The 25,700-nt window shown below is 42.8% G+C and overlaps 1 protein-coding gene across 4 annotated transcripts in view; it reads left to right on the plus strand.

The window, feature by feature from the left end:
- Window positions 1–21,904, plus strand: part of LOC100358729 (A disintegrin and metallopeptidase domain 3) — an 87,074-nt gene extending 65,170 nt beyond the window's left edge. For 2 of the 4 annotated variants that reach the window (XM_008273936.4, XM_051832385.2), the window contains 4 exons: window positions 4,991–5,077; window positions 7,288–7,402; window positions 18,519–18,684; window positions 21,692–21,904. In XM_008273936.4, coding sequence (XP_008272158.3) covers window positions 4,991–5,077; window positions 7,288–7,402; window positions 18,519–18,684; window positions 21,692–21,749 — 426 coding nt within the window. In that variant the 3' untranslated portion in view covers window positions 21,750–21,904. Of the gene's footprint in view, window positions 1–4,990; window positions 5,078–7,287; window positions 7,403–12,706; window positions 18,685–21,691 lie in introns of those variants that run through there. The other 2 variants (XM_051832383.2, XM_017350394.3) reach the window with 2 other exon arrangements.
- Window positions 21,905–25,700: the final 3,796 nt, after the last annotated feature.

Below are 25,700 nucleotides of genomic sequence, written 5' to 3' on the forward strand. Positions count from 1 at the left end.
AACAAAGCTAGAAGCCTCATGATACCAAAGTTCAAGACATAGTACAGAAGTCACTGTTACAATTTAATGGATTAAGCCTCTGCCTGCAAACCCAGCATCCCATATGGGTGTCAATTCAAGTCCCAGCACCTTGGAAAACACTGGAAGATGACCCATTAGCCCTATACCCATGTGGAAGATCCACTTGAAACTCCTGGCTCCTGACCTCAGCCTGGCCATGCCCTGACCTTGACAGCCATTTGGGGAGTGAATCAGTGGATGGAAGATCTCTCTCTCTCTCCTTCTCTCTCTCTCTCTCTCTCTCTCTCTGTAACTCTGTCTTTTAAATAAATGCAATAAATTTTTAAAAATACTACAGGGCAGTTATAATAAAAACAACCTGATCTCAGCACAAAAATAAACACATGGGCCTATGGAACAAAATAGAAATCCCAGTAATTAATCAATGCATCTACAACCAACTAACTTTTGACAAACTAGCTAAAATCACTTCCTGGAAAAAGGGCAGTCCCTTCAATGAATGGTTCTTGGAAAACTGGATATCTGCAGGTTGAAGTATAAAAAAAGACCCCTACCTTTCATTGTATACAAAAATCAACTTACAGTGGAATAAAGACCAAAACCAAAAACCTGAAACCATCAAATGGTAATCATAGGGAAAACACTGCAAGGTGTTGGCAAAGGAAAGAATTCTTGGCTAAGATCCCAGAAACACAGGCAATTAATGCAAAAATAGACAAATGACTTTACATCAAGCTAAGCGCTTCTGCACAGCAAAGGAAATATTCAACAAAGTTAAGAATCAACCAACAGAATAGGACAAAATATTTGCAAACAATGTATACATACATACTTACATACATACATACAGGGACATATAAGGAGCTCAAAAAATTTAACAACAAAGAAATAAAAAATCCAGTTAAGAAATGGGCAAAAGGCATGAACAAGCATTTTTCAAAGGAAGAAATACAAATGGCCACCAGACACATGAAAAAAAAAAAACTCTCAGGGTCACTAGCCATCAAGGAAATGTAATTAAAAATCACAGTGAGGTTTCATCTTATCCCAGGTAAAATGGCTATCATCCAAATATCAAAAAATAAGAACTGATAGACATGATGTGGAGAAAAAGGTACCCTATTATGCTGTTTGTGGGAATGTAAACTAGTACAACCATTATGGAAGGCAGTATGGAAATACCTCAGAAACCTCAAAATAAATTTACCATATGACCCAGCCATCACACTCCTGGAAATATAACCAAAGGAAATAAGTTCAGTATATGAAAGAGTTACCTTTATTCCCCAATAGCTAAGTTATGGAATTAACCCAGATGTCCATCAACTGATGACTTGCTAAAGAAATAATGGAATACTACCAATAATAAAAAATGAAATTCTGTCTCTTGCAGTAAAATGGAGGCTACTGGAGACCATTATACTTAGTGAAATAAGCCTAAAAGACAAATATTAGCTATAGCTAATATATAGAATACAAAATCAAAGGTTAATGTTTTTTGAACTAAATTGACATCTTGTGATTTGATTGTTGTCTATAACACTTCTCTGTACATCTGCAGAAGGGTGATCTATTTACCTTTCACTTGTAGGGTTCTTTGGTTAGAGGAACATTGAGCCCGTATTTATAAAGTAAATTGAAAATATCACAAAAAAGTGGGAAGAAAGGAAGGAGGGAAGGAGAAAATGTTGTGTTCCTGGAATCATATTGACAAAATTCATGAAATCTATTCTTTATGTATTAACAAATGTAAGAACTAAAAAAGAGAGATACTGGCTTTGACTTATGAATGGGTCATTGACAATATATTTGGTGGATGAATCATATATATTACTATCACCATAAGACAAGTATCAATTAGCACACACAATATGTGTTATGCAAGAGAAAATATCAGGTCACAATAAATGCCAGCCTTAGGATGATCAGATAGCTTACAGTATTTCCACAATGCAGTATGATTCCTTTCTCTTAAATAAAATTTGTAGTATGGAGGGTGACAAATCAGGAAAACATCTGTAAAACATGAACTTTCACTATTTGAATTGCAGTGACACATGAACATTGTATGGGTTCCAATTTCTTCAGACAGTATCTTTGACTTAATCATCTTTCTGGACATTCCCAATATGATATACAGCAGTCCACGGCCTTATGTCTTAATTATTTAATATTTATACTACATTTCTTTCAGAAAGACATTTTAGAAGAAGCCCTAGCATAAACTGTTGTAGTATTGATTGCATTCAAAGGCATGGAGATCCTGTAAAGATCCAGAGGCACATGTGCAACGTGGCTTCTACACTGATAATTACAACAACTTATGATCAGAGAAGTCCTAGGAAAAGGCATGAAAAGGGGGCCAGTGTTGTGGCACACCTGATTAAGAAATTGCTTATGACGCTGCCATCCCACATAAAGCACCAGTTAGAAAACCAGCTGATCCACTTGCAGTTCGTATGAAAGCAGCCGTTGACAGCATATGCCAATCCTGTAGGAAACCCAGGTGGAGAACCTGGCTCCTGACTTTGCTCTGGCCCAGACCTGGCTGCTCCAGGCACCTGAGGAGAGAACCTTTAGGTAGAAGATGTCTCTCTCGCTCTCACTAGCTCATCATGCTCCCTCTTATGCCTGCTCTCACACGGTCACCATCACTCTCTCTCTGTCTATCCATCTCTCTGTTCCTCTACCTATCAAATAAATAAATGTCTTAAAAAAATAACCAGAAAATGCAAGAAGACTTATCCGTGAATCGAAGTCTCAGTATGATGAAGATGTCAAAATTAATTGTTAATACGATGCAATAAAAATAAGAATTGCAGGAACGGGGCATAAGGGACTGACGGTACTAAAAAACTGACCTAAATTTGTATGAAAATACAAATCGCTAAAATAATAGCCAATGCCATTTCAATTGAGAAAATGAAATCAGGAAAGTATTCACTTACTAAATATCATCTTACTAAAAAATGTAAGTAATTAAGCAATGCAGTATGGATACCAAGATGGATGAACTGACCTATAAGAGTAAAACAAAAGATACTGTTTCAGAATAAGTTCAGATCAAAGTATAAAATGTTTTTATTTTTTCATGAAGCTCTCTTAAGAAAGCTTAAATGAAGTGTCTAAAGCATTCAAAGGTTTCTTTAACAAGACAAAATTAATTAAAAGGAAAACATAGCTAAAGGCATCATTTCATGATTAGAAATCACTGAGTGGACTCTTGGGGTTCTAGAAAAATGTACTAGGCATCCTTCACTAAAATCTGAATATTGCTTAAAAATATAGCACTCTAAGGTCTGGTGCTGTGGTGCCCTAGGCTAAGCCTCTGCCTGTGGTGCCAGCATCCCATATGGGCACTGGTTTGTGTCCTGACTGCTCCTCTTCTGATCCACCTCTCTGCTAATGACCTGGGAAAGCAATGGAAGATAGCTCAAGTTCTTGGGACCCTGCACCTGTATGGGAGACCCAGAAGAAGCCCCTGGCTCCTGACTTCAGATTGGCTCAGCTCCAGCTGTTTCAGCCATTTGGGGAGTGAAGCCTCAGATGGAAGGTCTCTCTCTGTCTCTGTAACTCTAGCTCTCAAATAAATAAATCTTTAAAAAATAAGACTCTAAAGATTAGAGAGAAAAAAGGAAGACTAGCAAGAGACCTTGGACTCAAGGAGCAACATAGTGGTGAATTTTCTTTAAGGCCTACAAATTCCAAAGGGTGTGCCAGAGAGACTAGCAACTCAAAAAATGTTTAACACTTTAAGGTCTGGTGCTGTGGTGCACTAGGCTAAGCCTCTGCCTGCAGTGCCGGCATCCCATATGGGCACGGGTTTGAGACCTACCTGCTCCACTTCCAATCCAGCTCTCTGCTATGGCTTGGGGAAGCAGTACAAGATGGCCGAAGTTCTTGGGCCCCTGTACTCACGTGGGTCAACCAGAGGAAGCTCCTGGCTCCTGACTTTTGATTGGCGCAGCTCTGGCCGTTGCAGCAAGTTGGGAGTGAACCAGCAGATGGAAGACCTTTCTCTCTCTCTCTCTCTCTCTCTCTGTGCCTCTCCTTCTCTCTGTGTATAACTCTGCATTTCAAATAAATAAATAAATCTTGAAAAAAAAGTTGAAAAAGTTGGGAAAATCTTTAACGTGACTGTTTGGTTTGTAGCCTTAATTGTTTAGATGTGTGAGAAAAGCAGCTGCTAAATTTAGAATTGTTTCTGTCAACGTATTTAAACATGTAAATTGAATGATATGTAAAAATAAAGTTGAAGGTTTGGTATGGGTATATATAACAATGTATAAAAAGTGTTAATGCAAACCCTAGTCATTACAAATGATTTGTTATTTTAATAATATTTATTTACTTATTTATTTATTTGAAAGAGTTACAGAAAGAGAGATGGAGAGAGAGAGACAGAGAGAGAGAGATTTTCCATCAACCGGTTCATGCCCCAGACAGCTGCAATGGCCAAGGTTAGGCCAGGCTGAAGCCAGGAGCCAGGAGTTTCACCCGGGTCTCCTGCATTGGTAACAGGAACCCAGATACATGTGACAGCTTCCGATGTTTCTCCCATGCCATTAACAGTGAGCTGGATTGATGTGGAGCAGCCTGGACATAAATGGCACACGTAGAGGGATGCTGGTGTCGCAGGTGAAAGCTTCATCCACTACACCACAACGCCAGCCCCTACATTTCTTCTTCAACCAATTAATAACACTAAATCTATAGTTCTACTCCTTCAAGGAGAAAATAGCATCGCATTTGAATTATTTAATATTTCATAAAGAAACAAGATTCCAATTTAATGTTGATAATAAATCCAAGTTCTAGTTGTAGTTTGAATTGATTAAATGAAATACTGATTTGTCTGTTGTGTATATCACCCCTGTAATGTGATTCTTGTATCAACTATGAGTTTCAATACTTGACATTTTTGCTGCTGTTTGCTTCTTTAACATATTTAACTTTAACATCCCTGTAGATCTGTATTGGTGTGAACTGCAAACATTTTTCTCAGCTACCTAACAAACCACAATGTAATGCCAGAGTGAAATGTAATGGACATGGGGTACGTGACCTTTATATTGTTTTTAATTATAATGCTTGTCAGTAACATTTGCCAGGATAATAAGAATGGTTAGAAGTATTTGATGCAGAAATTTCTTTCGGAAAAGTTAGGGTTAAATTCAGAAAGTAGATTTAGTTATTGCTATCCGTGCATATCATTTATATGTGTCTCATATTAATAGTGTGTGCAGAACCTAAACACCTTGTAATTGTGTACAAAATGTTATAAAACATTTGTTAGTAGTATGATAAATTAAGATATCGAATTTCAGAAATGGATTTGTAAGAATTACCCTCATGCTGTACATTTAAACATATATGTAATATTCTTTGTACTTGAGTGTAGTTTTACTTACATATGCACTTATGAGCACTCAACACAATGTATTCATATTATACATATGTATACAATCTAGTAGGTTATGGGGTCAGAATTTCCTGTCCACTCAGATCTGTTGCATCTTCTGACACATTAAATTTATGTGCCAGTATGAATCTTCTATGAAAACTTATTTACTTTTAGCCTTTGAAATAATGTTAAATTTTAACCATTTCCAATAATCATACAAGAGACATTGCTATGTAAACCCCCTGGTACATTGATCTGCTTTCTTAAATTTCAGTAATACATTCTATTTGAATAGTAAGCCATTGCAAAAAAATTAAAAGAAAAATAAGAAAGGAAAAGGTAGGGAGGATGGGAGCCAGGGAGGAGTAAAGAAATCAGGGTTTGAAGAGTCTCAGGTTTAGATTCTTTAAGAAACACAACTTCAGCTTTTTCCTCCCACCTGTCATATCAGACAATGAGAATCTCCCCTCATTCTGGCTTCTTTTAACATGCTCACTCCAGTGATAACTGGCATTCACGTAGGAACCGATGACACAGCTCTGAAGAAGGTGTGTTCGTGTTGGCCACTTGCCTTTCTGCTGTGTGGCATCAGGAAATCCTCTGCTGATTACGGAGCCTCTGTAAACTCGGTGCTTGCCATCGTGCCGTTGGCTTCAGTGTGCGTCCCAGTGACTTCTGCTGCATGGGCGCTTCCGTGGGTTACACAGCAATTCAGGATGAAGGGACGTTTTCCACAAAAGCACTCGCATACACTGCTGTTTCTAGTTTCGTTGCTCTCTCTTTCCTTTCGTATTTACTGCTGTGTGACTTTACTTCTTTCTGCCACCGACGGTTCTCTGTATTCACTCAGTGATCACATTTGCAGATATTTGCTAACTTTCCGTTTACATTTTGGCTACCTGTATCTGATTATTCAGGCTTCTTTCTACCTTTAGTTTTTGGCCCCCGTTCATTGTAAAGTTGGAGCTAATCATGTTCTACCTAGACACTTGTGAATTTTTACTTATTTATTTGTTTACTTAACAATGAGGGAGGCCAGCGCCGCGGCTCACTTGGCTAATCCTCCACCTGCGGCGCCGGCACACCGGGTTCTAGTCCCGGTCGGGGCGCCGGATTCTGTCCCGGTTGCCCCTCTTCCAGGCCAGCTCTCTGCTATGGCCAGGGAGTGCAGTGGAGGATGGCCCAAGTCCTTGGGCCCTGCACCCCATGGGAGACCAGGAGAAGCACCTGGCTCCTGGCTTCGGATCGGCACAGCGCGCTGGCCGTAGCAGCCACTTTGGGGGTGAACCAACAGAAAAAGGAAGACTTTTCTCTCTGTCTCTCCTTCTCTTTCTCACTGTCTAACTCTGCCTGTCAAAAAAATAAATAAAAATAAATAAGTAGAATAAAATAAAATAAAAGAATCAGGAAGTGAGACAGAAAAAAAGAAACAGATTGATAGCAAGAGTGCCCATCTCAAATGCCCACAGCAGTCAGGGATGGGCCACGCTGGAACAGGCAGCCTGGAATGTGGGCAGCTAGACCCCAAGGACGGGAGCCATTGTTGCTGCCTTCCAGGGCTTTGATTAGCAGGAAGATGGAATCAGGAGCTGGGGGCACCTGTGAATCCCAGTCACTCATGTAAGGTGCACATGTCGCTACCAGCATCATAACCACTAGGCCAAACAGTTAGGATATCTGAGTGTCTAGGATATCTGAGAAGACACTGCATTCGCACTTGTCATATTACTTTTCATTTGAAACCATTTCCGTATTAACTTACCATTTCTATATGAAGTCACAGTATTTTAACAACTTGCATTCTCTAACAAGCATTTGTTTTTATGTTGCATGTGTAGCTATTCTTCTTCTTTTGGTTTTAGATTTGCAATGAAAGACTCAACTGTCATTGTGATCCTGGATTTGCACCTCCTAATTGTGAGAGAGTTGCATTTTCTCCAGGTGGAAGTACCGATGATGGGTTTTGGCTCCCGGCAAGTGAGTCTCTAGGTGATTCTGTTCCAACACTATTGTGCTTCTTTTTTAAAAAAATTTATTTATTTATTTATTTATTTATTTGAAAGGTAGAGTTACAGAGAGGCAGGGGCAGAAAGAGAGAGAGAGAGAGAGAGAGAGAGCTCTTCCATCCACTGTTTCATTCCCCAGTTGGCCGCCATGGCCAGAGCTGCACTGATCCAAAGCCAGGAGCCAGGAGCTTCCTCTGGGTCTTCCCACGCAGGTTCAGAGACCCAAGTGGATGGAAGACCTCTCTCTCAGCCTCTTCTTCTGTCTCTGTGTAACTCTGACTTCCAAATGAATAAATAAATAAATCTTAAAAAAAAAAAAGATGGGATTTCATCCTTTCCTAAGGATGATGAATGGTATTCCACTGTGTATATACAAGCCATTTTCTCTATCCATCCATCTGCTAATGGACACCGGGGTAGACTCCATATCTTGGCTAATTGCAAACAATGCTGTGATACATATGGATGTGCAGAAGCCTTATGAACTGACTTAATTTCCTCTGATACTTACCAAGTAGTGGGCATGCTGAAACCCACAGTAATTCTGTTTTTGCTTTGTTGAGACATGGCCATGCAATGGATATAGCAATTTACCTTCCCCAACTGTGTGTCAAGGCCCCTTTTTCCCACACCCTCACCACCACTTGTTATCATTTGATTTTCTGACAATAGCCATCCAAACTCAAGTGAAGTGGTATGTCACTCACCTTCTGATTTTTGTCTCCCTGGTGATCAAAAATGCAGACCATGTCTTCATGTGTTTATTGTATATTGGTTAGCTTTCTTTTGGGATATGTCTGTTAAGGCGGTTTGCTCATTTTTTAATCACACTACCTGATTGTGTTCCGTTTTGTTTTGGCTTGTTTCAGTTCCTTACATATTTGGATATCATTTATGTGGTTGAAAAATACCTTTTTGGCATATAACTTATTGTTCATAATGTTCTGCCAGGATCATTTTGTGATGTAAAATAATGTCTCTTTCTTCATTTATCGTTTTATTTATTTGGGTCTCTGTTCTTTCATCTTAGTCTAAAGAATGATTTGCCCACTTTATATCTTTGTCAGAAATTTAAGGTATTGTTTTGCTGTTCTTTTGCATTTTTGTGTCTTTCTGTTCTGATCTTTGTAATTTCCTGTCTTCTATTAACTTTTTCTTTAGTTTTTTCTTGCTTTCCTATTTCCTTGATATAAATATAAAATTGCTTATTTGAGGCCACTCTTCCTTTATGATACACGTTTTGATTGGCATAACTTCCCAATGAGAACAGCTTTTGCTGCATCCCTTAAGCTTTAGTATGTTGTGTTTTCATTATCATTGGTTTCAAGAAATTTGTTGTTTCCTCTGTTTTCATTGACTAGCTGATTCTTGGGGAGCAATTACGCAAGACATGATTTCTATGTCTTGCATCAAGTTTTCAAGGTCCCTCCTGCTAATGAATTGTAGTTTTGTGCTGCTGTGTTTATAAAAGAGAGTTGGGGCCGGCGCCGCGGCTCACTAGGCTAATCCTCCGCCTAGCGGCGCTGGCACACCGGGTTCTAGTCCCGGTCGGGGCGCCGGATTCTGTCCCGGTTGCCCCTGTTCCAGGCCAGCTCTCTGCTGTGGCCAGGGAGTGCAGTGGAGGATGGCCCAGGTGCTTGGGCCCTGCACCCCATGGGAGACCAGGAAAAGCACCTGGCTCCTGGCTCCTGCCATCGGATCAGCGCAGTGCGCCGGCCGCAGCGCGCTGGCCGCAGGGGCCATTGGAGGGTGAACCAACGGCAAAAGGAAGACCTTTCTCTCTGTCTCTCTCTCTCACTGTCCACTCTGCCTGTCAAAAAATAAATAAAAAATAAAAATAAAAGAGAGTTGGAATTATTTTTGTCTTCATAAATTTTTAAGACATGCTTCATGACCAAATGTAGAATCAATCCTGGCAATGTTCCTTGTGCCATAGAATAGAAATAAGTATTATGTTGCTGTTGGATAAAATGTTCTGTAATTCCTGTTAGGTCCATTAGGGCAGACATAAAGCCTACACCCATTGTTTACTTGTTGACTTTCTGTTTTGGTGACCTATTCATTTTTGAAACTGGGATATTGAATTTCCCCATTTCTTACTGGCTGTGCTGTCTACCTCTATCTATCTATCTCTATCTATCTCTATCTCTATATATCTCTATATCTAATATTGGGTGTCTATACTAAGTGCTGTGGTAATGGTACATGCGTCTACAACCGTGAGCTGATCTCGTGGAGCCGACGCTGTGTTCGTCTGTCTTGCACAGTCTTGACACACAGTCTAATCTGTGACATTGTGCAATAGCTGCTCACACTGTCTTTTGGATTTACGTCAGTTTGGAGGATCCTTTTGTAAGTTCCTTTGCTTTCAGCCTGTTGGCGTCTACACAGCTGAACAGTCACTGCTCGGCAAGTAGATTTCTGGGTCCCAGCTCCTTTATTCAGTCTACTTAACATTGATTCATTGAGGCTGTTTACATACAGAATTATAGATAAGTAAGATGTAGAACTGTCATTTAAAAGTGGTTTATTGTTTTGAGTATCTGTTGCTTCTTCCAAGTGGTTATTATAATTTCACATATTTGACTGCAGGACCCTTTAAACATCTTCGGTTAAACCAGTCTCGTGGTGTTTGATTTCTCCAAATTTTGCTTTCCTTGTAATATCTTTGTTCCCCTTCATTTGCAAAAGATAACTTGTCCAGGTAAAGTAGTCTGCATTTGCATTTGCTTTCTTGAATAACCATGGCTGTATCATTCTACTCCTTCCAGACCTCTGCAAGATTTCTAAAAGCCTGCTGTTAGGGACCAGCACAGTGGCATGGGCAGGTAAAGCCGCTGCCTCACTGCCGGCATCCCACTTGGGCTGCTCAACTTCCGATCAAGCTATGGTCTGGGAAAGCAGTAGAAGATAGCCCAGGTCCTTGGGCCCCTGCACCCATGTGATAGACCATGAAGAAGCTCCTGGCTTCAGATCAGCCCAGCACTGGTTGTTGCAGCCCCTTGGGGAGTGAACCAGTGGATGGACAACCTCTCTCTCTCTCTTTCTGCCTCTGTAACTCTGCCTTTCAAATAAATATTTTTAAAAAAAAATCCCTGCTGTTATTTTAATAATGCTCTGCTTAATAGTGACTAGGCACTTTTCTGTTGAGGATTTTAAAATTTTTTCTGTGTCCTGAATTTTTGAGAGTTGCACATTAATGTGTTGTGGTGAAGACTTTTTCTCATCATGTTTATTTGGGATCCTGTGAGCCTCCTGTGTTTGAGCAAATGTATCTTTTCCAGATTAGGGGAGTTTCCAGCTATTTGATTGAACGGATTCTTTGTGCCGTCACTGCTCTCTCATCTTTCTGGGATTTCCACATCTCAAATATTTCTTCATTTAACCATGCCCAAGGTCACCTGTTTTCAGGTTGTCTTCATCTCTTTCATTTTTACTGTGGTTTTTTTTTTTTTTTTTTTTTTTTTTTTTTCTCACTGTGATGTTTCAAGTGACTTAGCTTGAATTTCAGATATCTTTTTCATGTTTGATCATGTATCTTGTTAGAGGCTTTGAACTGATTTTGCTTTTCAATTTGATTTATTGAGTTCTTCATTTCCAACATTTCTGATTAGTTTTTTTCAAGATCTCTATCTCTGATGAATTTGCCATTTACACCACATATTTTTCTTATGGTTTCCTTTTAAGTGTCTTTCTGTACTATCATCTATCTCCTCAAACATCCTTGTACTCACTCTTTTGAATTCTGTATCAAGTATGTCATTGATATCTTTTTCTTTGGAATTCGTTTACAGAAAGTTATTGGAGGCCGGCGCCGCGGCTCACTAGGCTAATCCTCCGCCTAGCGGCGCCGGCACACCGGGTTCTAGTCCCGGTCGGGGCGCCGGATTCTGTCCCGGTTGCCCCTCTTCCAGGCCAGCCCTCTGCTGTGGCCAGGGAGTGCAGTGGAGGATGGCCCAAGTGCTTGGGCCCTGCACCCCATGGGAGACCAGGAAAAGCACCTGGCTCCTGGCTCCTGCCATCAGATCAGCGCGGTGCGCCGGCCGCAGCGCGCCGGCCGCGGCGGCCATTGGAGGGTGAACCAACGGCAAAGGAAGACCTTTCTCTCTGTCTCTCTCTCTCTCACTGTCCACTCTGCCTGTCAAAAAAAAAAAAAAAAAAAAAAAAAAAGAAAGTTATTGGGTTTCTTCGGAGGCATAATGTTACCGTGCTATGTTCTGCTACTTGCAACCCTATCTCAAGATCTGCCCATGTGGCAGATCAGTTCCCTCTCTCTCTCTCTCTCTCTCTCTCTCCTGGCAATCTGCTTTCTCTTGGATATGTGAGGTGACGTGTTGGTGTGGTAGTCCATGTAGTGTCTGACTTCATTTGGATTCCACAGTCTAGTTTTTCTATCATTTCTTTGGCTATATCCAGGGCCTGACATGACAACCAGGGAGACACACAGTTCCCAGCAGTCATGTGAGCATGTCTCAGAATGCTGTGCACACGATGCTGAATGAGAGGGATGTCCACTGTGAGGACATTCTGGTAATGAAGGTGACAGCATTATTTCTTATGCAATGTGCAACAGCAGCCCCAAGCAGCCCCAGTGCCAAGGTGGATAGCTGTCATGCTCCTCCGTTCCACGGGCAGGATGGGCACAGGAACAGTTGGCCTGGGGCTAGGGAGAGGAATCCTAGCAGAGGGACAAACGCAGCTGCTTGCGGTGGTAAGTGGGATCACAGCACTCTCCTACTGCTACCCACTCTCAATCCCCGACAGTGTCAACGAAAAAGCAAAAAGAGGTGGGTGAAACAACAGTCCTCACTCTCAGCGCCTGTTCTCAGTCCCTGGCCAAGACAGCTGAAAAGCACTGGCCCAGGGGGAAGGGATGGGCAAGGCTGCAGTTCTGCCTCTGGGCAACCATCCTCATTCCACAGCAGAGGCCAGAGACAGTGACTCAGATGTATTTTTTTATTCTTTGTTTCTTTGTCTTAGTGCATCTTATATTACATCTTTGGTTTTTCAGTGCCACTATGATTTACCAAAGTGTGGTTTTCTTTTTAGTTTAGTCTGCATGGATTTGCTTATAGTCTTAAATGAAGACTTGCAGATATTTTGGGATGAGCTTGAAAAAATTCTTAGCTTTTGGTTTCTTTTTAAAATATTTATTTATTTATTTGAAAGGCAGTTACAGAGAATAGATTGTGTATGCGTGTGTGTGTGTGTGTGTGTGTGAGAGAGAGAGAGAGAGAGAGAGAGAGAGAGAGAGAGAGGAATCTTCCTTCCACAGGTTTACTCCTCAAATGGTCTTATCAGCAGTGGCTGGATAAAGCCAAATCCAGGAGCCAGGATCTTCCATGTGGCTGGCAAAGGCTCAAACTCTTGGGCCAATTTCAGCTGCCTTCCCAGGCACATTGGCAGCGAGCTGGATGAGAAGCAGGGCAGCCGGGTCCACACAGGTACCTATTTGGGATTTTGGGATCACAGGCAGAGACTTACTCTTTGCACCATAATGCCTGCCCGTTTTTTATTCTTACTTTTTGTTAAACACATTACATTTCCAATAATTTGTACACAGCAGATTCACTCTTTGGAATAGAATTCCACAGCTATTGAAACATGGACAGACTCACATTTCTACCACAGTGATCCTGATGCAGAATAGATCTGTCACCCACGTCATCCCCATCACTCTGCCAGTCCTTAACTCTGTGTTGTTGCTAGAAGCCTTCCAACGAAAGTGTGTCTTATACCTCACCTATCCAGTCACTCACGGAAAGATATTTGAGTTGTTGCTAGGTTTTCACCGTAGTGAATAAGCCTACTATAAACATGCACACGGGCCTTAGCGTATCTATAAGTTTTGTGGATAAATGCCCAAGAAGGAGAGTGCTGTCTCATTTTGAATTGTCTAAGGAAAAGCTAAACTATTTTTCAAATTGCCTGTGTGTTACCTTTGTTTCGTTATGAGCAGTAACTTTGCAGTCAGTCCACACATCCACCATCACACAATATTGTCAGTTTTGGTTTTGTTGGGCTTGAGCTTCGCTTTGCAAAGCTTTAGATGCCCAGTGATATCCTATTAGGGCTTTTATTTTAACCTTTTATGTCAAAGTAATTATGGATTCACAAAGTGTTACAAAGGCCCATAGACAGAAATTCTATGCAATCTTCACCCAGCCTCCACCAATGGCAAAACGTTGCAAGTCTGTCCTGTAATATCCCATCTAGGAAAGAGATACCGAGAAAATACATAGACCTTAATCAGATTTCACCACTATGTATGCACTCATCTGTGTGCGTGTGCATGGGTGTACGTGTTTTGTGCAATTTTGTCATGTTCAGACTCACGTCACCGCCACCGCAATCATGATACGCAACTGCGCGACCACTCCACGGGTGCCTACCATTACCACTTTGTAAATACATTGACTCATTTTTCCTCTTTGCCAACTCCTGGCAACCACTAAATTGTTCTTCATTTCTTCAATTGTGTGATCTCATGAATCTTATATAAATAGAATTATAGAGTTTTTCTGTAAGCGGAGCTCCCACAGACACTCAGCAGAATTTCTGTAACCTACATATAAGTCATTACATTATCAGCATTCATTCATTTTTGTTTTAATTTTTTGACAGACAGAGTGGACAGTGAGAGAGAGAGACAGAGAGAAAGGTTTTCCTTTGCCATTGGTTCACCCTCCAATGGCCGCCGCAGCTGGCGCTGATCCGAAGCCAGGAGCCAGGTGCTTCTCCTGGTCTCCCATGGGGTGCAGGGCCCAAGCACTTGGGCCATCCTCCACTGCACTCCCTGGCCACAGCAGAGAGCTGGCCTGGAAGAGGGGCAACCAGGACAGAATCCTGCGCCCCGACCGGGACTAGAACCCGGTGTGTGGGTGCCACAAGGTGGAGGATTAGCCTAGTGAGCCGCGGCGCCGGCCACATTCATTCATTTTTGTTTTGCATAAGTACATTGTAATTTGTTAACTGTTCACACTGTGAAGGACATTTGGATGGCTATCAGTTTTTATCTATTATGACTAAGTCTGGGATGACTATTCATACAGAAGATTGTACTTGAAACTTATATTTTAATTCTTTATGATGTGTGGCCATAACTAAAATTACTAGGTCATATTTTTAAGCTGATTATTGTTTTTAAAGCAATGGTCAGTTTCTAGTGTCTGTACCGTTTGACACTGGCACCCATAATATATGTATGGTCCTTTTTTTTTTTTTTTTGCATTTTTACTACCAATCCATGGCACAACTTTTTTTCATTTTCTTTCCTCCTTCCTCTTTTTTATAAATTTGTTAATTCTGATAGCTGTGTATTGATATCTCACTGCAGTTATAGAGTTCATTTTCCTGTGCATAATATTATTGTTAAGCATTTTTACAGTTTTTATTTGGCTGTAAGAGCACTTTAGTGCTCTTATGTGCTCAGATCTTATGTTACTTCCTAATCGAGTTGATGACATTTGTGTTTTTTTAATGTTGAGTTTTGAGAGATTTCCTGTAGTACATAACTTTGTTGGATGTGTCATTTGTACATATTTTGTCCAAGTCTGTGACCAAGAGTTTTTGTTTGTAATTTGAACTTTCCACTTTATTTCCATATCAAATACTGCTTTGTGTTCAAGTTTATGTACTCTTTGTCCTAGCAGTTGAAGATTTTCTGCTGTTATACTGAAAGTGATAGGTTTATGCTTTGCATGTAAGTCCATAACACACTAGCAATTAATTTTTATAAGAAATGGGAACTCTTAGGATTAAGTATTTTTTTCTTTTTAATTTTTAACTGTTATTGATACAATGAGAACAGATTTCATTTATCCCATAGGTACAAATCTAAGAAGACAACCATGCTTCCCACCCTCGCTATCCCCCGACCTCTTCTCCCTCTTTCCTTTCTTTCTTTTTCTTTAATTTTTGTGAAAACTTTAGTTCAGCCCACTCTATATTCATAGGATTAATGTACCACTAACCATGATATTCAACAAGCGAAAGCAGAAAGATCACAGTTCCACAAGAGTGTAAATAAGGATTAAAAACAATTTCGAGGGGACAAAGAATGGTCTTTTGACAAAATTTGTGGAGACAACTGGGTATCCACAGGCAAAAGAAAGAAGATGGATCTCTACAGCACACCATTCTCAAAAAGTAACTGAAAATGGATCGAAATTCAGTATCTAAAGCTCTAAAAATTGTTAGAAGAACACAATTTTGTGGACTGAGCATAGGTCATGTATAGAAGAGACTAAGACAAGGGTGAGATAAGAAAACAGTAGATGAATTCAACTTTAACAAAATTAGAAACTTTTGCAGTGCAAATTTTACAAATCAAGAAGTGAAAGGCAAATTACAACAAGGGAGAAAATATTTGCAAATAGGATGTCCAATGTGGGAACTGGATCCAGCACATATTAAAAAAAAAATTCTAAGTAAATAATCAAAAGTCAACTCAATTAAAAATGGAAAGTAGTGGGTCAGACCTATATTCCAGCACCTGGAACACTCATGTCTCTACAATCCTGCTTTCACTCCTAATTGAAGCTTCCTAGCAATGCAGACCCTGGGAGGCAGCAGGTGATAGGTCATCTAGTTGGGTCCCTACTACCCATATGGAAAACCTGGTTGCATTCCTGATTTCCAGCTTCAGACTGGCCTAGTCCCAACCATTTCAGGTATCTGGGGAGTAAACCGCAGATGAGATTCTCTCCCTTCCCTTGCTCTCTGGTTTTAAAATAAATATTCTTTTTTTTTTTTTTTTTTTTTTTTTTTTTTTTGACAGACAGAGTGGACAGTGAGAGAGAGAGAGAAAGGTCTTCCTTTTGCCGTTGGTTCACCCTCCAATGGCCGCCGCGGCCGGCGTGCTGCAGCCGGCACATGGCGCTGATCCGAAGCCAGGAGCCAGGTGCTTTTCCTGGTCTCCCATGCGGGTGCAGGGCCCAAGGACTTGGGCCATCCTCCACTGCACTCCCAGGCCATAGCAGAGAGCTGGCCTGGAAGAGGGGCAACCAGGACAGAATCCGGCGCCCCGACCGGGACTAGAACCCGGTGTGCTGGCACCGCAAGGCGGAGGATTAACCTATTGAGCCACAGCGCCGGCCTAAAATAAATATTCTTTTAAAAGAAAGTAATGGGAAGGGATTTAAATAATCACATCTTCACAGAAGATGGACACTTGGCCAGTAATCCCATGAAATGTGTTCAATGTCCTGGACAAATTTAAATAAAACCACAGTGAAGCACCTTTTCACATCTACTGGGATGAGCACAACGAAATGCAGGCGATTTGTGGCAATGAGTTTGTGGAGAAACCTTGTTAGTGGTCTTTTCCCAGCAGTGGTCAAACTCCAACATCCCCATTAAATTATCTGCTAAGTATGAGTGGATGTCACCTCAGGTTGTCTCCTGTTGTGTTTACGTGCCTTGCCTCTCTACTGAGCAGTCCTCGGATGTACACACGCATGCACACACATGCACACACACACACACACACATACACACTTCTGGGTTCCATAATCTACCAAGCAACTCTGTCTGCGTTGCTGTAACCTAAGGAGTCCAGCCATTTAAGTTGCAGTGACCACAGTCTTCTGCTTCCTCAGCTCAGTGGGAAAGTCATGAGCTGTGCTTGGTCTGTGCTGAGATTCTTTTTGTGCTGAGGTCGGCAACTCATCCTAGGTAAATTACAATAGAGTCAGCCTCACGTGTTCTCTGTCCTTCCTTCCGAAATGATCGTGTTCACTTTCCTGGAATTGTAGAAATCATTTCCCTCATGTTTTTACCCTGAGTTATATTTTCTTTTTTTTTTCAAATTGCTAAAATTTGATTTATTTTTCTTTTCTCTTCTCTTTTTAAATTTGTATCAATGTAAAGAGAACAGATTATCTGAATTTCATAGGTACAATTCTAGGGTAATCATTGTAAGAGGACACAGGTGGCATCATTTAATGCATGCATTTCATCGTGTCTAGAACAGGAAGTATTGTCTTTCTGTCTTTGAATAATGGAATCTCCCAATCAGTTAAAAAAATTTAAGTCCATTTCAAAAGATTTATTTATTTATTTGAAAGGCATAGTTGCAGAGACAGGTAGAAACTGAGAGAAACCTTCCATCCACTGGTTCACTCCCCAAAAGGCCACAACAGCCAGGACTGGGCCAGTCCAAAACCAGGAGCCCAGAACACCATCCAGGTCTGCAACACTGATGCAGCTGCCCAAGTACTTGGGTATTCCTCTCCTGCTTTCCCAGCTGCATTAGTAGGGAACTGGACGAGAGGTGGAGCGGTACTGACATGAACTGGCACCCATATGGGAAGACTGGGTCACAAGTGGCATCTTAACCATTGAGCCAGCCCCATGGTCAAATTTTTTAAATCCCCCCGCTCTGTTGTATTTTTGGTGAAGGGGTTCTTAAAAAGTGATGACCTCTTCAAGTGGGTGAGGCATTTTTTAAACCTGTGTTCTGGACCAGTGCTGTAACGTAAGTGGGTTAAGCAGCTGCCTGTGATGGCGGCATCCCACATGGACACGGGTTCTGACCCAGCTCCCTGCTCTTACAACTGGGAAAGCAGCAGAGGATGACCAAGTACCTGGGTCCCTGCCACGCATGTGGGAGACCAGAGTGGTGCTCTGGGCTGCTGACCTCAGCTTGTCCCAGCCCAGGTTTTTGTAGCCATTTGCAAGAACCAGCAGATGAAAGATATCTCTCTCTCTCTCTCTCTCTCAGCATTCTGCCTTTCAAATAAATCTCAAAAAATGCTCTTTATTAAAATTTAAAAACTGTTTTAGGCAATATTAATGTGTTCAAAGTAGCAGGGCACAGAAGGGAAATGATAGAATAAAAGAGACTGCAATATTTTATCACATAAGTAAGGAACGGATGCTACATACTGTTAATGACTGTATTCTCAGCGATGTGTGCATGCATTGACATGTAATGCAATTTGGGCTACAATCACAGAAAAAGCTTTTAAATTAAGAAAAAAATTCATTCTTAGTGTGTAATACTTGAACCCAAAATTTTTAAAATCCAAATTATTGTACTTTGAATGCATATTTCCGGAAGGTGATGGATACATTCATGATTACAGGTAAAAACCTGCCCTGGACCCTAACAAGACAAAGTGCTCCTAAAAAAAATGGCCTTTTGATCAGTCTCTACGTTTTTCTACCTCTCCTCATGATGACTGGCATCGTTGCTTTAAAATGGGATAAAATGAAGGAATTTTTGCTCAGAACAAACACTTTAAGTGAAGGGTAGGTAAACATTTTTATGTTTAATTTTAAAACGTATTATGGGAAGAATGGAAACAGAATTCAGGATCTTACATATAGGGATTCCAGGAGGTATAGGGTGAATTTTTAGAAGAACTGAATAAGAAAGTCCCAGACTTCAGGCACTTGGGTATCCCTCATGTTCACAGAAGCAATTGTGGCGGCTCAGGAAGTCCTGGGGCCTTTGCGGGAGCAGCCACATTGGCTGAAATTGTTTTAGGAGGTTCTGTTGACTTCCCGGGCAACACCACTGCCACTGCCCTGACACCCACCTGTGCTCGGGAGGCGAACAGACATAGTCAGGGAAGCAAATCCTGTGATCAGAACACGCAGATGGTAGACAGTAGGAAAAATAGGAGCAGGCATGGACTGAGGGAGGGAAAAGCGTGATAGCCTCCATTTTAACAATCAATGCTGTTCATGGATTTAAAATTAAAATTAAGGTACTGCTCAGCTCTTTCCTTTTTTTGTTTTTTTGTTTTTGTTTTTGTTTTTTTTTTTGAAGATTTATTTATGTACTTGAAAGAGTTACAGAAAGAGATGGGGGAGACACACACTGAGAGACAGAGAGAGAGAATCTTCCATCTACTGATCCCTCCCCAGATGGCTGCAATGGCCAAGCCTGAGCTAGGCCCTAGCCAGGAGCCAGGAGCTTCGTGCGAGTTTCCCATGTGGTGCACAGCTGTTTCCTTCTCCATAACACCAATGCTAATCACAGTTTGCCCAGGGAATACTTAGGGAAATAAGGATGCAGAAATAAAGACAAAGAAGTAGGCCTCACTCCATGCACAAGAAAAATGGCTTTCTGTTTCCCTTAAATGCTGATGGAAACAAAATCGTGATTAACATTTCCATCAATACCTCGATTCATAAAATTAGTTAAGATAATAAAAAGCCTGCGGCACGTAGTTAAATTCAGGTTAATGTCTTATTATTTATAAAGATGTTTATATAATCAAATCAGTTTTGATGGACTTAATTGAAAAGTAGCTGGGATAAGTCTTTCTGATGTTCTTATTTAAGACATCTTGGCGGGCTGGCGTTTTGCCGCAGCAGATTAAAGCCCTGGTCTGCAGCACCAGCATCCCATATGGGTGCTGGTTCAAGTCCTGCCTGCTCCACTTCCGATCCAGCTCTCTGCTATGGCCTGAGAAAGTAGTGGAAAATGGCCCAAGTCCTTGGGCCCCTGCACTGGCATGGGGGAACTGGAAGAAGCTCCTGGCTCCTGGCTTCGGATCAGCACAGCTCCGGCCTTGTGGCCATATGTGGAGTGAACCAGAGGATGAAGACTTCTCTCTGTCTCTCCCTCTTACTCTCTGTAATTCTACCTCTCAAATACATACATAAAGTCTTTTTAAAAAAATCCATCCGAAACTCTGGCTGAATTTAGGTGCCTTTTGCACAGCTGTTCACTTTTGTCCCCAGAGAATATGCACTGAGAGAGATTGGTTGTGGGTAGAGGACTGGTGTTTTCACTGAAAACTAGTCTAAAATGTTTGGCATAGATGTGCTGAGCCAAGTGCACACAGAGCAGTCATGGTTGAGGGAATGGGCAGATCCAGGAAGAGACGATTTCAATCCCAAAGACTGATTCGTCATTTGTAACAAATGACCCCTTATTATATTTCCTTCAAGCATCTGTTCTTTGTTATCAAAGATGTCTTTTTTTTTTTAAGATTTCTTTTATTTATTTAAGACAGAGTTATAGAGAGAGGTAGAGCCAGAGAAAGAGAGGGGTCTTTTTTAAATATTTATTTATTTGAAAGGCAGAGTTGGGGGACGGTGGGACCGGAGACACATCTCCCATTCCCTGGTTCACTCCCAAGATGGCTGCAAAGGCCAGGGCTGGGCCAGGCTGAAGCCAGGACCCTGGAACTCCATCCAGGTCTCCCCTGTGGGTGCAGGGGCCCAAGTCCTTGGGCCGGCTTCAGCAACTGTCACAAGCAGATTAGCAGGGAGCTGGATCAGAAATGGAGAAGCCCCAGCAGGGATGGACCCTCACAGAGGTTGTCAGTGTCGCAGAGAGAGGCTTAGCCTACTGCGCCACAGGGCCAGCCCAGGAGGGGTTTGTGAGTACTAGTAAGGGGTTCAAACCTGTGCTCGTCATCTGTGGCCAAGGACGTCATGTAGTTGATGTCACGTAGTAGTGATCTGAAAGCCATGACCCTCGGTTTCAACATTAGCTGTGGTGTACAGTGGTCTTGCAAAGCAAACATGCAGGCTGTCTAAATAGCACAGATGTGACTAAATGTAGCTGGAAGATTTAGCTGCCAGCTTAAGGACCTCATTGGGGAAAGTGAATTGTTATCTAAATGTTTACAGAGCTACTTTAGTGAAATATTATTAGATAGGCGGTAATTGAAGAATTTTAAGGTGTATATGCAAAGTATCTTTTTTACTTGGGAATTAGGCTAGATATGATACTATTTCGGGACCAGCACTGTGGTGTAGAAGTTAAGCCACCATTTGCAGTGCTGGCATCCCATACAGGCACTGATTCGAGCCCCAGCTGCTCCACTTCTGATCCAGCTCTCTGTGTGGCCTAGGAAAGCAGTAGAGGATGGTCCAAGTCCTTGGGCCCCTGCACCCACGTGGGAGACCCGCAAAAGCTTTTGGCTCCTGGCTTCAAATCATCCCAGCTCTGGCCATTACAGCCATTTTGAGAGTGAATCAGAGGACGGAAGATGTCTCTTTCTGTCTCCCTCCCACCCCGTAACTCTGTCTCTCTAATAAATAAATAAATTTTGAAAAACGAAGATATGATAATATTTCATCCTGTTTTCAAGGTAGGCAAGAAAGGGAGTTTGTTAACCAGGATTGATTTTAGTGAATTTTTTCTCCAAACGCTTAAAATCTTTCAACGTTAGGCCAACCTGAGAAAAAAAGACAAACAGAAATATTGATACATATTCACTGATAAATTAATGCAAATTAGCTGTGTTTCCTTTTCTGTAACCCTAAGAAACAAACAGTGCTCTCTTTTATGCAGATCAACATCAGAAGAGAGCGTTCACAACACCAACAGCATCATGGAGTCCTACAGCTAAAGGTGAACTGAGGGCATCGCGTCACTGACTGTGTGATCCAGCAAAGGCTCTGATCCTCACCCACACCTCCGCTTAAGAAATCATCACTCTTGGCAAATCCTCATTTGCTAATTCCCTGTGATACACCAAAGACCACAGTAAAGCGTGAGGTGTTACTTTTGTGTTGTCGGTTTGGGATATTGAATGCTAACTCAGGTCACCCTGGCGTGTATTAAGCAACAACTTTATAAAAAAAAAAAAAAAAAAAGAAGTGAGCCTAAAGACATTTTAAATATTCTCAAAATATCTATAAGATACGTGCCCCTGCTCCTTCAAGTCAGGTCCTAATTAGTAAATTGACATAGACTGTCTCCCAGTGTTTATATTTCTTCCTCACTACGACTCCATTGCTAAGGTTACCCGTGTTCTGGAAATAAGGAAATGGGCAAAAGGAATTTCAATAACTGTTCAAGTGCACAGAGTTTTGGGGAGACTTGGAATTTAAGGCAATTGGACTCCAGAGTTTAAGCTCAAGGACAGTTTTGGCACACAGCCTAAAACTATGTCAGAGGAGGAGGGGTTGGGTCTACATTGAGCGAGGACCTCTTAGATGCCAGGCACAGTCTAAATCACCACCCCACCGTACACCAAGGCAATTCTTTATCACAGAATGGAAATCAAACCAGCATCCACATATATTTCAGAGCTGTAATTTACATATGTAAGAATATAATGGTACTTGATATGTTAGTTCTATCGCTGGGAATAATAGGAAGAAGTCTAACTTTGCACCAAGAGTGCATGATCAGGAGGCGTTCCCCCAGCTACTCACCTGCCATTGCCCTCATCTCCTCCAACTGACAGTTGTCAATGGGGATCTGCTTCCTCCTCTGTCCCTGAGCACAGGGGGCTGGAGAGCAGCAAAGCCCCGTGGGTCCTTACTTTGAATTCCAAATGTCTCATCCACAATCCCAAGGCTATCTCTGTGGAAGTGCTGCATCCAGATACCCAGACTCCTTCCAAGACCAAGAAGGAGCTGTCAAACCCCAGGGGCAGAGCAAATCCGTCTTACACAGGTACCTGGCTGGCAGAAGCACCCATGCGTATATCTAGACCCCCTACATAGGAGCCAAGAATGTTTAATGGGCACCAACGAATATCAGTTTATCTGCAGCCACGTTGGCAAGAGGACTATGGTTGTGAGAGGTCAGAGAGGGAAGCTGGGATAGGATCGTGGAGGTCTTGAAGGCCCTCTGACGTTTTACAGTGAGTGAGAGGACTCACTGGGGGAACAGAGACCAGTGCCTGCCCTACACTCACAAGGACTTTCCTCTACAGAAAAAAGACCAGTCAGCTTAGTGGGAACCCTTCCCTAGTCCCCTATTTTATCACATACTGACATCTTTCTTTTTGTAAAAAAAAAAAAAAAAAAAAAAAAAAAAAAGATTTTATTTATTTATTTGAGAAGCAGAGTTACAGACAAAGAGAGACAGAGAGAAAGATCTTCCATCCTCAGGTTCACTCCGTAAAATGGCCGCAATGGCTGGAGCTGGGCTAATCTGAAGCCAGGAGCCAGGAGCTTCTTCTGGGTCTCCCATGCCGGTGTAGGGGCCCAGGTACTTGGGCCAACTTCCACTGATTTCCTAGGCCATAGCAGGGAGCTGGATCAGAAGAGGAGCAACCAGGACATGAAATGGCACCCATATGGGATGCTGGTCCTGCAGGCAGAGGCTTAGCCTACTATGTACAGTGCTGGGCCCAACTTACATTTTCTTTCCCTCTGTTTCCTAGTGGGTGATCTTTGTATACGAAGTTCCTAAGGGTCAGTTTATAGTGTTTCCTTTTCATGTGGTTATTGCAAACCATTCACGAGAAAGAAGCTGTGCCTTCCAAAAGTGCTTTACAAATTTCACAAGCACCAGTTTCAGCATGAGCAGTGGGTTTGTGTGTGTGTGTGTGTGTGCACGTTTTGTCTTGTTTTGTACTGAGTAGCTGCTACACCTGTAGATGACTAAGACAGCTCTGAACTCTGAAGAGCGAGCATCTCTCTGCTTCTGTACTTCCCTCACGGCCACTAAGCAAGAGCACCAGAGGCATCAGCTGGAGAAAGGGTACGACCCAGACGCTCACGGCTCACTGCCTGGACTCAAGAAACAAACTTCCTGTTGTGGCCTCAAGTATTTGATTTCAGCAACACAAATAAACCCTGTGACTCAAAGTGCACAGGCTGCTGTCCGTGGTTCCGGTGCGGTCACAGACCTTCACCGGGAAGTAAGCAGCTTTGCCCTGGAAGCTGCTGCAGCCCCAGGCGGGAAACAACGCCTTGTCCACTGCTGCCCGCCCCAGGTGCCCTTGGCCATGGTGACCCTGCACCTCTCCAACAGCTCTCCCAGGCTGTGGAGCATGCAGTGGGAGCGTCACCGGGTCGCGGCATCTCCAGAGCCCCAGATGGTCCTGCCATCTGCTGTATCTACAAGGATGGCCCTAGGTGGGTCCTTGCTCACGGATCTCTGTTCCGTCTCCAGGTGGTGCCTCCTGGGCCCCATGTAAACTGAGACTCGAAGTGCTCGCTTGTCTTTGGGGACCCCACACTTGCTGCTCTGTCTTCACTGAGCTGAGCTTCCCTGGGTAGGCTTTCCTTGCTGCAGTCTCCCTCTCCCACCCCCTCCTGCTGGGTGCCACAGAGCATTGCACCCCGAGTGCAGCCAGGACCTGCAGGGTCTCCGTGCAAAGGCAGAGTCTCCTGGGAGAGAGGCGGGAGGACCGCACTGCCGAGGCTCATCCGTCCTTTCCAAAAGTCCATCAGCTGACGGTGGATGAGAAATAGTGGCACATGCATTCCACGTAGCAGCTTCCGCCATCCCATGGGACCAGGCCTTGCTTGAGACTTAAAACCACTGCACCCAGTGAATAAAGCCAGGCGCCCAGACCACGTGCACCATCCATTGGTATGAAACGGGCAAACAGGGCCACTTCTGGACAGAAAAATGGGTTTAGGAGTTGTTGAGGGCCGGGATTGTAGATGGACAGAGGGTAGAGCAGATTGGAGACGGGGTTTATGGAGAAAGGGCGCAGTGTTTGTTTTCTGAGGTGAAAAAGCTAAATGGAGTAGTGGCTGCACATATCTGTCTGAACTAAAATCTGTTTGAAATTATCCCTTTAATTTTTATTGTTTGAGAAGCAGAAAGACAGGGCAACCTCCCATCTGCTGGTTCACTCCCCATAGGCCCCTGGACTTGGGAGCACCATCAGGACAGGAACTATGCTGCAACAGGTGATGCAGGGGCCGGAAGTGGTGACTTCACCGCCAGGCCAAATGCCCAGTCCCAGTTGTAGTCAGTACACCAGTGAACTTGAGGTAACTGATTTACATCTCAACCATTTGTTTTAAAAACAAAGAAAACTACTAGTTGGGATGGCTGTACCACAACTGACCCTCATACCCACCACCACTACCTTATCTGGGGCCGTGTGCTCTCCGGCCTGCCCTGTTTAAAACACGTGGGAGGTGTCAGCTCCCCTGTGTTCCAATACCTGGCAGGGGCAGGTCCCGTCTTGCACAGACACACCTGCAGCAGAGAGGTAGCCGGGTGGGCCCCAGGGTGACTGGGGGTGGGACCACATTGGTCTGAATGTCGGGGGGGGGGGGGCTTAGGGACTCTGCCCACAGTGGTGTCAGTGGGGCCCTCCTTGTCTTGCTGTCCCATCTCTGCAGCTTCTCAGCAGGAGCTTAGAGTAACTGCTGACACAGCAGGTGGCTTGCACTTGCAAGCTGTCCTGTGTCTCTGTGGTGGTGCTGTAACCAAGCTACACAGGTGCAGAGGAGTGCTTTGTCAATGCCTCACCAAGACCCAACCCTGTAGTCTGATTTCCCCTCAAGCGCAAAGGGAATGGCATCAGGAGTCCCAGGCAGGAAATTGCCACTAATAACAGTGACAACTGCTGGCCCACCACAGTAGGTAAAGCCTTCCA

The sequence above is a fragment of the Oryctolagus cuniculus genome, chromosome 2 (assembly GCF_964237555.1).
Source record: "Oryctolagus cuniculus chromosome 2, mOryCun1.1, whole genome shotgun sequence".
NCBI lineage: Eukaryota > Metazoa > Chordata > Mammalia > Lagomorpha > Leporidae > Oryctolagus > Oryctolagus cuniculus.